Source organism: Montipora foliosa, chromosome 9 (assembly GCF_036669935.1).
Source record: "Montipora foliosa isolate CH-2021 chromosome 9, ASM3666993v2, whole genome shotgun sequence".
NCBI classification, from domain to species: domain Eukaryota; kingdom Metazoa; phylum Cnidaria; class Anthozoa; order Scleractinia; family Acroporidae; genus Montipora; species Montipora foliosa.
Window position 1 is genome coordinate 28,902,554 of NC_090877.1, and position 15,000 is coordinate 28,917,553.

At 40.4% G+C, this 15,000-nt stretch overlaps 2 protein-coding genes across 2 annotated transcripts in view; one reads left to right on the plus strand and one right to left on the minus strand.

The window, feature by feature from the left end:
* The window catches only part of LOC137970730 (uncharacterized), a 43,007-nt gene extending 37,076 nt beyond the window's left edge, over positions 1-5,931 (minus strand). Inside the window, exons 1-3 of the mRNA XM_068817270.1 lie at positions 5,421-5,931; positions 4,886-4,980; positions 3,916-4,072 (exon numbers count right to left, since the gene is read on the minus strand). Of these exons, the coding sequence (XP_068673371.1) occupies positions 3,916-4,072; positions 4,886-4,980; positions 5,421-5,930 (762 nt within the window). The 5' untranslated portion in view covers position 5,931. The remainder of the gene's footprint in view (positions 1-3,915; positions 4,073-4,885; positions 4,981-5,420) is intronic.
* A 458-nt stretch (positions 5,932-6,389) lies between these two features.
* Positions 6,390-15,000, plus strand: part of LOC137970373 (uncharacterized) — a 79,915-nt gene continuing 71,304 nt past the window's right edge. The window contains exons 1-2 of the mRNA XM_068816895.1: positions 6,390-6,485; positions 6,564-7,134. Coding sequence (XP_068672996.1) covers positions 6,589-7,134 — 546 coding nt within the window. The 5' untranslated portion in view covers positions 6,390-6,485; positions 6,564-6,588. The remainder of the gene's footprint in view (positions 6,486-6,563; positions 7,135-15,000) is intronic.

Here is a 15,000-nt window from a genome sequence, read left to right on the forward strand (position 1 = left end):
AAATACTGTGATCTCTCTGTACAAAGCCTACGTGTTACCGCATATTGAATATTGTAGCCCGCTACTACTAGGAATATCTAAATCTTTGAAGAATACCATCGAACGAGCCAACCACTATGCGATTAAGTCTTTACTTAACCTGGGTAACTCGGCTACCTACGATCTATGCTTAGCTATACGGCCGATATGGGCACGCTTTTTTTACACCTAGGATAACTAATTATAATTTGCGAGGTAATGGCCTAAATGTTGTGCAGCCATCATATAACAGCCTCGTTATGCACAACTCATTTCTGTATCAGATTGCCCACATTTGGAATCAATTATCAGCCATAACAAAATCCTCGACCACTTTGGCTCAGTTTCGTTCTCGTCTTAACGGTGTTGAATTTGCAGGGTGCCCGTGTATGAACTGTATACGCTAGCTATTCTCTTATCTTAATGTTTTCACTAGTTTCTTTTTAAACTATCTTTTAATACAGTTCTGGATTCTTCTAGAATTTTTATTTTTTATATGTAAATAGTAATAAGTTATGATATTGTAAATAGTCGTGCGTTTTTAACATGAGCCACTGGCTCGGGAGATTTGGGCAACCTCTCCCTACGTTTGCGACTTTAAATAAAGTTACCTTACCTTACCTTACCTTCTTGGGGGTCCGGGGGAATCCCCCCCCCCCCTCCCTCACCAGGAAAAAAATTAAATCTGAGTTCTCCTAGATCACTTTTCCTGCATTCTGAGGTAATTTAATGACACATTTTACCAAGTCACTTCGGGTAAACAAACACGAGCAGTGAGAAGAAAAGGGCTCTTGGGTCTAGAATTTCTTGATTTCTCGTCAATTTGCTGCTGATTTCTCGTCGATTTCACGATTTCTTAGATCATGAACAGTTTTACGTTTGTGGAACAATAATTATATATGATATATGTATGACAAAATTTGTTAACCCAAGCTCAGCTGGAGATTTTGCTTGCTCGGCTGGAGAGCTGGAGATTGAATCTGAAAGCTGGAGACTTGGCATATATGCTTCTTGTACTTGCATTTGTACTTCTTTTTCTTTTCCTTCTTTGATTTCTTGGGTGCCGAAGGTCCAGCAGAAGCAGCAAATATCTCTTCACTACTAGAAAGTTCTGAATACTCTGACTGTGACATATTCGACAGATCAAAAGACAGGACAAAGATGGCGAACGCTTGGAGAGAGAGCGTCACTTGTCACGCTAGACATGCGCAAAAAACTAGTCGAACCCAGGTCACTTCGGGTAAACAAACACGAGCAGTGAGAAGAAAAGGGCTCTGGGGTTTAGAATTTCAAAATTTGACACTATTTCATGATTTCTCAGATCATTACGTTTGTGGAATAATAATTTATATGATACATTTATTACAAAATTTGTTAACCCTAGCTCAGCTGGAGATTTTGCTTGCTCGGCTGGAGAGCTGGAGATTGAGTCTGAGAACTGGAGTCTCCAGCCGAAAGCTGGAGACTTGGCATCTATGGGCAGTGGTGGCTTCGCAGGGGTTTTGCTAAAAGCAGGCCCGCGGCCCAGCGGCCCGCGGCCCACGGCCCGCCACGGCCCAGCGGCCCGGCGGCCCGAAGGCCCAGCGGCCCGCGACGGCCCGGCGGCCCGGCTGCCCGGTGGCCCGGAGGCCCACACAGTTTTGTTGTCTAGCGGTAAATCCACGCGCATGCTCAGATTTGCATCGGGTTTGGGCGCGCAAATGAAAGACGGTGACTTTGAATTCGTTTACCATTTTAATAATCATTTCAATCCTTTTCGATCCTTTCTTTCGTTGCATGTTGCTAAGTGAAAAATGTTGTCATTCTCTCATGTGTTCATCTGTTTACAACAACAAACAGAAACAAGGATTCAAATGATTAAAATGGTAAACGAATTCAAACTCACCGTCGTCCATTTTGCACGCCCAAACCCGACGCATATCTGTGCATGCGCGTGGATTTACCGCTGGACAGAAAAAACGTGGAAAATGAGGAGTGGGCTACCGGGCCTCCGGGCCTCCGGACCGCCGGGCCGCCGGGCCGTCGCGGGCCGTGGGCCGCGGGCCGCGGGCCGCTGGGCCTTCGGGCCGCCGGGCCGCTGGGTCGTGGCGGGCCGTGGGCCGCGGGCCGCTGGGCCGCGGGCCTGCTTTTAGCAAAACCCGTTTCTTTCCCTACCCTTCTGCTTTGCCTCCCAAGAGACCGTCGAACGCACTTCAGTAATCCGAGAGAACTCTTAGTTCTACAATTATCCAACGCAATGGTATGATTGTTTGCCCAGCGTCTTCCAGAAAAACGGCAAAGATAAACTGATGCTGGGGTGCTTTGTCCCACCTGACAAGTCTTACAGCAGTTCAGATTGATGCCCTTGCATTTTAAAGCGTGTTTTACTGGGTTGTAGGTTCATCTCCTGTTTTTGCAAGTATACCCGAGTCATCAGGCTTAAAATTCACTACTCCTTTTCTACAATGTCGAGAATACCAGTTTCCCCTGCCCTTTCTGATCAAGAGATCTCTTGTAAGATCATTTTTCTGGTTATGCTCACCCCAGCGCTAAACGTTGGCAATTCGCAAGTGCAGCACAAAGCTCCCATTGCTAAACTTTGGAATACTTTACCTGAATCCACCCATGCTCTTACTTCACTTAATCAGTTTAAATCTCACGGCCGATAGGCAGCCTTCATATTCTTGAAGCCATCGAGAAATTTTGGTTCGACGGTTCGACGGTTCGACCCATCGTTCGCATTAAGAAACAGCCAATCAGAAATCCTGTTACATGGCGCAGTCTAGCCAATCAGCAGCTGTCTTATAAGAAAAATTGACATGTGCTTGCTCAGCGGAAATCGCATGTGCTCGTGGCAAGTTATAAATACATTTGATCAGAGTCAAGGTTTCGCTGTTTACAGGTGAGTTTTGGCACTTTTCGCTGATCTATTATGATTACTTCTATTCGAGGAAGCATTCATCAAGGTCATGAAGCTTCCAGTGAACATTCTACAGGCCGACAGTGTGCAATTATGTCACTTGCAGCTTTGCTTTTCAATCGATCGAATTCAGTCGATTTATGTTAGACGAAATAAATAGTCTATTACACGTTGCGTTACACAGTATCACTGTCAATAATTGTTATAACGATCAGTTCATGAACCCGTTATTGCCGTTATACATGTAGTAACTGTTGTTACACCACAGTGACTGTTTTTACACCAAGTATTTAGTTTATTTCCACGTTGCGCTAGATAGACATAAGGAAGTGTCACTAATCGTCCTAAGAATCAGTTAAAAAGTCCTTATTATTACATGTTGCGTTAGACAGTGTTATTCGTTACACCTTCCGTTTTCGTTAACCAATATATTTCTTTTCCACTTTTAGCAATTACTACAAGCATAATCCCAACAAAAACCTTAGCAACACCAATAGTTACTTGTTAATGTTATACTCAAAGAACATACATGTAACCACGTCATTTTGCAAATAAAATAAGTTATATTTTTGTTGAAATTCTCATTGTCGTATTTGCATTCAAAAACACCTTTACCGGCAGCACTCACTTCTCAATGAGAACTGCTAGTTATTATTATTATTATTATTATTATTATTACATTTTGCGGGGCTACTTTTCTTTATTTGGGGCAATGGGCACGCTTTTTTTTTCCTGCATGAAATTAAGGGTGCGTTCGATTGACCGTATTCCGGAATAAGAATAGGTGGAGTGCTGATTCAAAACGGTATGTCTGGCGTTTAGAAGCAACAAGGATAATAAAGATATGTTTACAATAGCATTTTAGAAGGTGTTTGACAATTTTAATGTGAATTTCTGACTTTTATTCCATGTATTCTTATTCCGGAATACGGTCAATCGAACGCACCCTAAGCATCATCTTATGTGGCGAATAACTTTAAACTCTCATGCATACTTACCGGCATTCCATAAAGGTTGTTAATTTGCTCGAGGCTGTTGCTAGAGAGTGAAGCAGTGATCATACCCATGAAGATAGCGAGTATGACAAGACCCACATTAATCCACACCACACCAAAGAGACGGCCTGATACACTACGAGGAACTTTGTCGCCATACCTTCAAGAAATTATCACGTCGATAAATATATTAGAAAATAAGAAATGAACGTAAGCGGGAGCAATAGTGGAAGCACTCGCCTCCCCTCAGCGACGTCCAGGGATCTATTCCTGGACATGCATAGGTTGAATTTGTTGGTTCTCTACTCTGCATCCTTTTTGTCAGTGAGCTACGGTTTTTCTCACTCGTCAAAAATCAACATTACGCTAGGTTATGAGCCTAAATGAAAATGATATTTTTAAGTCAAGTTGTACCCATCATTAACGGAATGAATTTGAAGATCCAACTTCCGGCTTCCCTGGATACAATAACACAGCAGAATGAAAAATTCGCTCCCTGCAATCTCTATATTGAACAAGGAAAACAATAAAAATACTCTTAAATGTAATAGGATGTTTTCGTTTGATTTTAGTCGTACCCTAATCACAAGGATGACAAAAGGAGTTTTACCCAGTCACATACAATATTGTCTTTTTTTTGTAGCGCCAAACATATGCCCACAATTTTTTTAACGAGACACCAGCAAATGAGCCATTTTCCGTCAAACTGCGCACTAAAAGATTTGGAGAAAAAAGTCCAAAAAAACCCCTGCCAAAATTTAAGTCCACCTGGACAGAACGATGTTCTTGGCTGTAATTACAACGATTGGATCTCTGGTTTTTTGGAAAAACATAAATTACCATACAAACTTTAGTATTCCACACCTAATTGAAATTTTTATTCAATCAAAATCAGTTAATTGAATTCAATCTTTTTATAAAAATCTGTATCGCCATGCTTTCTTCCTATTTTTCCATTCCGGATATAACCTACCCGACTGTTGTCATAGTAACAGCAGCCCACCAGAAAGCTTCAAAGACACCTTCGGGGAAGTTTGTTGGAAATTCATCAGGATTTGAGCGATATTCCTATGGGAGAAAATAAAGCTTCAGATTTTGTTCGTTCTTTAGCCATGACGATTATTGAGTACACATTCAGTTACTCACAATAGTGAAAGCTATGAATATACTTCTTTCGAAGCGAGACGAGAAAAGTAAAATAACGTTTAACTTATGGAAACCAAATCATAATAATCTCTCATTTACAGTTGGTGTTTGTTTCCTTATTGAAACAGGAGTAAACTTTAATGAAGTGCTTTCGTGCGGCAACTGAGCTACACAATGCAACTTTCGCGATATAAATGTCAGTTACCTTTTCCATGAGGGTAGAACTAAATATTTAAGTAAAATTGCCCGCCGCTCATAGTTTGAAGGGACAGTTTATTTTATTTAAATAAAGGGATTCATGCCGAAGGTCATAACGCCATTTTACAGTCTCAATATAATAGTACTATGCACATAATTCTCACCAAAACCCACATAGCAATAGCACTCAGTGATACAGACATCACAATAAAGATAAGAATAGGCCAGGATTGAAGAATAGCGGCTATCAAGTCCTGTCCCGGTGTGGTCTTCAGTACAATGACGGCCATTCCTGGTGAATCGATTAATCCAAGAAAAGGACGCAGAAATATCGTTTCCTCACGACGAATTCTTCGCCCCACTGGAAGGATAACCTTATCAAAATGATTTCCAATCGTATCTCTCAGCGATTCGGGATATTTTAATTTCTCTCCTGACATGATGGGATCCCTTTTACAACACGATTTAAAAGTTTTGCGTAGGATTTCAGGTAATGCACCATTAACCTCTTCGCCTCCGTTTCTGTATATATAGGGGCGCTGTTCCCAGAAAATCAAAGAAAACGAAGTTCCGTTGTCGCACGCATACTGGAAGCTAGACGCCAAACATCGAGTGGAAGAGTAAACGATAATTGTGAAAGCGAAAAGAGTAGATGACGAAAAAGATTCCGCCATTTTTTTCGCAAAGTCCAATCCTTTTAAAGGCAAGGAGATCGTTTTAGATACTCATTACAATCAATCGTTCTATTATGAATGAATTTAAATATTTCATTAGGTGTCAAAACAAGAAAACCTAATTCAGTGATCCAACTCAAATCAAAGGAAATATTAAGTCCTTCTTTCTCCTTTAATAAAGACATTTCACAATACTGTACGGGAACTCAACGAAATAAGGTCGCCTAAGCAACACATTCTGTTATTTGCCTACAAGAAAATAATTTGGCTTGCAAATTATAAAAATTATAAAAAATTAATCATTATGGCCCAAGCCAATTAATAAACGATGGATTGAAACAAAAAATTTCAAAACAACCGAATGATTATTACAAATAGAATGCTACTCATCCTGAACGAAATTTGACAATGTTACCTAGACATTAAAAACAAATAAATAAAAACTCAGTATGAGTGGCTTAAGGATTGTTAGATATTTCGGCGGTTAGAAAGGTCTGCACAGCTGGCTTGAGGAAAACACCCTTTCGCTTCAGTCTCCATTTATTCCAAAGAACTGTAAGTTGAAATGAGAGCTTGGTAGAATGTGCTTATTACTTCTATTGGTTTAGGTATCAGTATGTTTACTTTTTACAGACTCATCTTGTTCATTAACCTTGTCATGGCGGTGAACTCGAAGAAATTGTATTTGAAGATGATATTTTTGTTAGCATACATTGTCCCTCCAGGGAAAACGATGGGTCTGGACAGCAAATGCTCCAACGGAAAGCAGATACCTGTAATTTGGTGGAGCCACGAGCCATACATTTTCAGCTCAGACCCCGATCATGAAGATAAAAATGAAGATACAGCAAACACGCAGGGATTGCTCGGGATATTCCCTGTCATCTTAGATAAAGTTTTGAAGCGCTGCTGTCATACAGATTCAAACTTCAACTATGGAAGTCCCTTCGAGGGACCCGAAAGCCTTGATAGTCTTCTCGCTATCAATCAGTTTGACGTTATAATACCCGTGGGGGCGAAACTGGAAGCCTTAACAGTGCGTCGATTTCCTTTCGCCGCATTTCTTGAGTCCCCAGGTGTAGCGGTGCTAATAAGGGGAAATGTGTCCGGCACTCAGTTGCTCCTGTCCGTGCTTCAAGGTTGGCCCATATTAGTATTTATTCTGATCTCTGCTTCTCTTGCCGGGGTTGTCATCTGGTTTGTGGTAAGTGGAAATAAGCCAAATTTTAAATCATTATGTCATGAGAACTGTCATGTATAACAATTTATGCAATTCCAATTATAGTTTTCTTTCTTCACAGATGTGCAACGTTCAACAATATCGCTAATTGCAAAAGAACGATACTGAATCAGATACTGATAATAAATAATAATTGTCGTTTAAGAAGTCTTAGAAAAAATCAGGCGGCTTGAACAGAATTCGATTCAATGATATTTCTTGTCCTTTCACGCATGTATAAAATTATTCGACGCCCTAACAAAAAGAAAAAGCACCCAGAAACTTTAAAAAGGAAAGAAACAGCATTATTCAGTAAAACTACAACTAAAGATAATTTGTCTTACTAGGAGACTGTTGTAACTAAATCAAGAACGTGGACTACAATCATGGACAAAAGTTATGGGAAGGAACCATCACTTTAGAGATAACCTCCCTCCCCCTTATCAACAAAATGGTGACTCTTCTTCCAACATTAAATATGGAGGAGTGGGGACACATGAGCATGGTATTTCCCAAATAGTACAGCCAATAGTTAGTTAATGAAGTGATGCGCGCAACCTTCCCAACAACCTTTGACCAGGACTGTAGATACATATTTCAAAGACGGAAACAGAAACCATACAACACGCTTACCGCATACCAACAGGCGAAACGAGACAGTTTCAAAATACATCTGGACCTTCAAGGAGAAAAATAACACCCTACAACGACGAATAGAAAGTAATCAACAAATGCGAAGTCTGAAGCTATTCTAAGAAATGCAACCTCTACCTATAATTACAGAAACGATCTTTGCTAGCTGAATAAAAGAATCAGTTGAGTTGGCAAGATCATACCCTCATAGAAAGAAATCTACACTCAACAATCATGGAATTAGCTAGCCCACTTGATGGCGGTAGATGTTGTTGTCGCCAAGAAACACGTATTAGACGCCATATTGGAAGCGAGTGGGATAGGTCTGGACCGGGTGACAAAAGGACGGGGTGTGTGTGTGTGTGGGGGGGGGGGAAGAGCGGAGAGAAAAACACCTGCCTATTCTCGGTGGATGCCCACTTTCTTTTGAGCTTCAGGTTACATGTCACGCCACAATAATTGACCAAAAAAGTAAGAGAATGTAATAAAGCTTCGATCACTTAAGCGTTCAGTTGTAAACAAACTTGCTATGGTGCGTTTACTCAAACGTACTGAAGCGGTTGCAGCAAATGATAAGTCCAGGTTTTCCGATTTCTTGTTCAATACGGAAAATTTGAAAAATCTGTAAGGGCATCTTCCGGAAGCCAGAAAATAGTGTTCAAGTGGACAATATTCCGTCGGTGTACGTTGGATCAACTGGTTTTTCGAGTGAAATTTACTTTGGAATTCATTACTTTCGTAATGGATTTTTCGCATGAAAAAGAAAACAAGCACATCCTCAGTGAGCGAATGGAAATGGAAAAAACCCATTTCAGAGTCAACTGTTAATAGTCAGCGAATAGGAATCACTTTTATGATGTACTTCGTTCCACTTTATCTTTGAAAACGAGATCATTCACATTTTGATGTATTTGATTGACACGCCAGCTTGGCTTGGAACAATATACTCTTCCAGGCAAATGTCACTCGGCTTACTGCGAAAGGGTGCCTTAATTGATGACCAAATAAATAAACTCAACTCAGTTGGTATCGCTTGTACAAGTTTGCGTGTTTGTGGTGCTGATATCGAAGAGAGAATGTTTTGCAATTGACGACCTTCAGACTATGTATGTAAGTTAATCTTCACCCACCCCGAGGTGCAGAAAGCAAGTTGCAGGCAGTGTAGAGACCTTTAATATTTTGTCCAGCTACTATCGGAGAAATGTACATGTACGGGCATTGGTGATAGATGAAGCACATTGAATCATTCAATAGTAATGTCTCGTTTTTATTTGTTTGTTTGTATATTTGTAATTTGTTAAATTTGCATGTTAAATTTGCATGTTTCGTCAGCTCCACTGACAGTATCTTACATTTACAAGTACATGTGTATTTGATTCAACTTTGCCGCCATATGACACCTGAGAAGCTGGTGCGGGATTGCACAATATTAAAGTATCATGAGTGATTTGATATTGTGATAATGACACTGATATTTTGAGATGGTTATCCTAAAATATGTTATTTCGATATTATCATGATATTTTGCGGCAATCACAACAACAACAACCACCTGACTAGAGAGCCGCTTATATAAGTTTACGAAGAGAGTTTAGAAGTTTCCAAAAGTTACTATTTACAGGTATTACAAGAAACTCTATTTTCAAACTTACGAGTCACAGACTATTTTGAAATTGATGAGTCACAGTTCTAGAAAATTCTTGAAACAACACATTGCGTGACATTGACCTTCGCGAACTTTCCACATAATTCCAATCCTTGTAACAATGTTTATCCAACGTGAACAAATAAAACAGTAATTCAATCTCGTATAAAAGGGAATGCAAAGAATTATGATAATTCCTTGATAACATAGCTTGGCTTTCGTTTTTCCGCTTGAAGCATTGATTATGAACAATAGTTTTGGATATTGTATAGATATAAATTTCATCACGGACATTACTGATATACACAAATAAAACTCATTAAAATGGTCACGAAAAGCAAATTGCCACTTGAGGCAATTTACACCACTGTGACACATGCCTTCGGTTAGAAAATAGCCCTTTTTCACGGTTACGTTAGTTTTTCTCCTTATTGGATTGCCAGTATGGCAGACCCAGTCGGGGTCTTCGTTTAGTTTGTTTGTTTTCTTTTTTTTTTGTCCGTGTCGGTAAAAGTCTTGCCTGTTACTCCCCTGCTAAGTGGTGTCTTTGTGCATTAAGAGCCTTCTGCACGTATTTTCTTAGGATCGAGAGGGTAGTGGGAAATGCGTAGATTTCTCTGGTGGACACAGTAGAACGATTAACTTAACCGGCAATGGCGTCGAAAGTCATGTAACGTTTTAGTGGATCTTTGAACAAAATACTCTGGTGAAGGTATCTTTGAACAATATACCCTTATGAAGCTCAATAATGGCAAGTCAATTGGATATACAGGCGGTGGAATCTTAAAAGCGACGAGTAATGGACTTCGACAATAATCTATCGCCCGTCGAGCCGAAATCAAAGTGAGCTGTATTTCAAATATTACCAAGTGTGCCGGCGGGGCTAAACTACAGGTCACAGGTCACAGGGCAGGTCACAGGTCCAGGTCACAGGTGCAGGTCACAGGTTACAGGTCACACTGAAAAATACTTGTGAATTTGCGGTGAGTTCGTATTTGGTTGGTATCTGTTTATTTCGTCCTTCTTTTACTTAATATTCTCCATTCATCCCTACTAACCCGATGATGTCGTCCCATTTCTCTAAGATTCCTTGTCTAAGATTTTAATGACCTTGAAATCCGCATTTATCCAAAGTTTCTTTAGCCCTTCTTGTTCTAGTAATAATGTATTGTTAATGCTTTACTGGGACGTTACTATTGGTCTCCAATAGTAATGAAATCCACCCTACCCCAGAAGGGACAAAGCTAAGAGATCACGTGATTAGTAGTAAAGCACATGGTTGCAAAGATGGCCGACTACGAGGTGAGTTGCCACTTTCTTTTTGTTTTTTAGAGGATTTGTCCTTTTATTACCATTCTTTATCCACATAAAGCTATCGCTTAGTGAAATAGCATCGTGTACGTTTTATTACCACGCGATCAGATCATGCGCACGCGTATTTTATGAACGAAGACTGTGTTGTTTATGGCGATTAAGCGCCAAGAAGGCGATAGAATCTTGAAATAGAGAGTCAAGGCGCCTTAAAAGTGAGTATCTTTCTTAGTATATTGTCTGTTCTTTAAACCCTTACGGTACTCCGTAAATCCCCAAATGGTATTCCATAGGTATATAAGAAAAATTACTGAAAATGGTGTGCGAAAGAAGCCTGGACCGTATAAAAGTATTCGAGTGTTTTTGTTTTAGAATTTTGAATGATTCCGATGTGTAGGTATGTCGATTTTACGTAAGAGTCGAAATTTAACCTCTGGTGCACAGTAACACAACACTGTATTATTTATTTTGCTAACTTGAAATTACAAATAGGAACACTACTATTTAAAAGTCATCGTAGAAGAAAACAATTTTATAACATTAGATTAACTTTTACTTGAAATAGTGTTCAATGCTTATCAGAAGAAAGTTTTGAAAAGACAAAATATTCATGATCAAAATTGACAAAAGTCAAACATCCAGGCTGAAATAGTTCTTTATCGAGAAAAAAGGGTTCAATGGTTTACGAAATCATCAACTGAAACATGTAAAGTAAAAACTTAGTTCTTCATTGTACGAAGAGTCCAATCCCTTAACTTTCTAAACTGTCTTAGTTCACTCAGAGAGTCCAAATTCCCTCCAGATGACCTCGCGATGGCTGGCCTCAAGTCAACTTCTAGTGTTCGCTGAAATAATTAGTTCATCACGCGTTATCTCCTTTGGTAAGCATGCCTTAAGTGGGTGGTAATAAACAAATTCTTTGGTTTTGGCTATGCACATCTTTGTTGATCCTTTCTTTCTGTATACATTGTATTCCTTCCTTCGTAGAAATATGTCGTAAGGAGCTGCCGGAGGATCTTCAGAGGGCTTTGACCTTACCGCTCCATTGCAACCATAACATTTGCAGGCTGCAGTGTCCCTGATGAATATTACTTCCAGGTCATCGGTCCTCTGTTCAGTTCCAATGTCTTCAGGAATGTGTTGAACACTGTCGCCAGATACGTCCCTCAACCCATTACTTGTTCTTTTCCTCTGCCTTTTTTCGTTGTCCTTTCTCCCAGTATGGATAGGAATAGAGCTGTTCACTAATGTCGAAAGGCGAGGTGTGTACGAGCACAAGTAGGATTCCAGGCAGCCATTGAAGCATGCAGCAGCTATAGTATGTGCACAGATATGCTGTGATTTAAAACCTGGGCACTAATCATCGCACGAAAGTGGTTTCTTGGATACTCCACTGTATGAAACATTATGGCAGGTACCACTTGTCAAAGAAATAACAGCCATTCTGGGGTCATTTCCCGGAAACCGTCCTACTCCATTCAGCTCCAAAATCTGTTGGGCGTTGTTCCAGGAACCACGCAAATGATTCGGTAATCCGGAATCATCAAAGCTGCAGAGCCAGGTAGCAGGATCCGGACTTGCAGCAACAGTTGTCTCGCATATATCCTCCACAATTACAACATCGTCGTCCTTGGAGTCTTCATTTGTGCCAGAAGGTAGGCTTACCGGGCCAAAAGAAGCAGCACTTTGCTTTGCATAGGGGTCTATTTTAGCCATGTGTCTTCTTCTTTCCTCGGGTGTTTTAGACATCCATCAGGGGCACCCAACGAGAATATAGTTCAAAACCACTTAAACATAGCATTGTTAATCGTATTTTAGTATTTAAACGGTAGATATAAGCATATTTTTATGCCCTAAGAATTTTTCATCTGTTCGGATTCCCTAGCTGAAAGTCTAGTGATCCGAAAATTATAGGTATCAAAACTTTCCTTTTCGAAAATCTCAGCCAGAAAAAAGACTCCCGAAAATTCTAGGTGACCTTTTTAGGGTAAAAATCCGTTAAAAATGGGCAATTATACCATGTTTTAGATGTTCGAAAATCCTAGGACAGGCAGGCAAGCAAGGAATTTTACAACAAAAAACGAAAATTCTAGATCTCAAATCGTCTTCCGAACAGATATTTTCCGAAACTTGACGTTGGGTGCCCCTGATCCATTCAACAGCAGGGACCTCGAGGCTTTTCCAGTCCGGAGCAAGAGTGAATGGTCCTTCCCCAATAAAGGCTCTCTGTATGTTGTTTCTGCATTCCTGGACCATCCGTCTGTAACTCTCGATCGCCTCAACCCAGGAACATGACTTTTTTGGAAAGCCTGCAACGGCTGTTGCTGCCTTATCCTCTTCAACCTTCAGCTTGTACCGGAAATTGTGGCATTCTGCAGCGTTATTGTAGAAAACGTCGTCCTTTAGTCCTAATTCTCTTCGAATTCCAGGTGCCATACATCTTTGTATGTCGTCTGCGATACACTGGATAAAGTACAATGTGAACCGCTGATCCCACTTTCGTGAAACTTCTGCCAAAGTGGTTTCAAATTCCTCAGTTGTACTGCAATCTACTAAGCCTCTTTTGGGATGGATTGTACCGCCAAAAGCGTCTTCAAGGATCATACTTCGCTCGGATCCATCCAACTGAAGGCTCTGCATTTTCGTCTTCATGTTATCTTCGATGTGTTTCTTACATGGCAAGTAAGTCGCTCCTTTCAGTGGTTTCAGAAACCCCTTCTGTCCCTTGTCACGATCTCCGCCAACAAATCGAACTTTTTCAAAGCCGTAGTTAGCCTCAAGCAGGGTATTGCAAAAGAAGAGGAATTGTGTTTCGTCTTGCCGAACATGGAAGAGCGCAGGACCAGGTACATTGACAGACTTCCCTGTACGTTGGTTAATGAACTTGGGATTCTGGTACGTTGTGGAAGTAACGTAAAATTGTCCAACATTAAATGTGGTGTTTATTGATAGCACAGATGTCGAGTCTGGCTTACAGCAATTTTCGACACTTTCAGCCATCTGCCACTCTGCTACATACACGACCCTTGGCGATGGTGTCCACTGAAGATCTTTAATACACGATCCAGCTATGTCTCTTTCCAGTGCAAGAAGAGAGTAGAATTCATCTTCATCACTACCGGTACTTATTCTTTTCAGCTTGACTCTCGCGTTCTTTACTTGTTTTATGTTCCGTGGTGCGTTTGAAACTGCTTCAACTTCGATTATCCCACCAGCCTCCTCAAATACTTTATCGTATATGGTCGAAGGCCCCATGGGATGTTTCACTTTAGCTTCAATTGACCGTCTTGTACTTGAAGCAGTCGGAATGAGTGGGTTTTTCTTCGGACTATGGTGTTCCTCTCCTTCATACTGTTACTGCACCAAGGCAAGGTCAAGCTCCTGGCCATCCTTCTGAGAAACGACTGTGGTGATTCTTGAGAAATCACTGTATTTTGCATGTTTCCAATAGGTACTGAGAACGAGGTATTCATCTTCCTCCAAGTCAAACCTATCTTGTACACGTCTAGGCAACCGTCTACTTGATAGTATGTTTCCATCTTCAACTTGGAAGACTTTTCGACCATGACCGAAATTAGTGAAAGAGCCAAGATCGGTCACCAACCAGTCACCTTTATCTTTTAATGCGGACCTCTGAATGACAAATGCCGCGTTTTCCTGTACACGCAGTGGTTGTTTTGAGCATATTTTTCTTGAATCGACGTTTGCAACTAACACATTAAACCTTTCCTCAAAATTGAGATCTCTCTTGCCCTTGTACATATAAGGACACTCAGGGCCATGAAACAAAACATCTTCACCGAGATCATCACTGAGAAAAGGAGAAAAAAAGATCAGTTAACTAATACTAGTTTAGGTCTGCTAACCGTGTACTTTAACCCTGCCGCTTAATAAATAAAAACCCTCGGGCCAGTTAAGGCATGACCACCTAATTAAAAATGCATGTTTTGTTAAATGCTGTTTACAACCGATTCCTTCTATCAGTCCTCTTGAAAAATGAACCTCAAACAAGGCTTGACGGCATTAGCGATGTTTGCAACTTTTGAAGTTCAAATTTTGCTCATGTGACCAGCAATTCATTATTATCTGTCAAAATATTCACGCTAAAGCGGGGTCGGGATAGTTAAAAGAGGAAAATGCTTTCTTACTCTTGAGATGGCTCTAGATAATTACTCTCGTATGTGTGTTTATGTTCAATAGGAACGGGTAATTAATGAGAAAAGGGTCGCGTGACTTATTAGACAGTTAAATAGCTATTAATC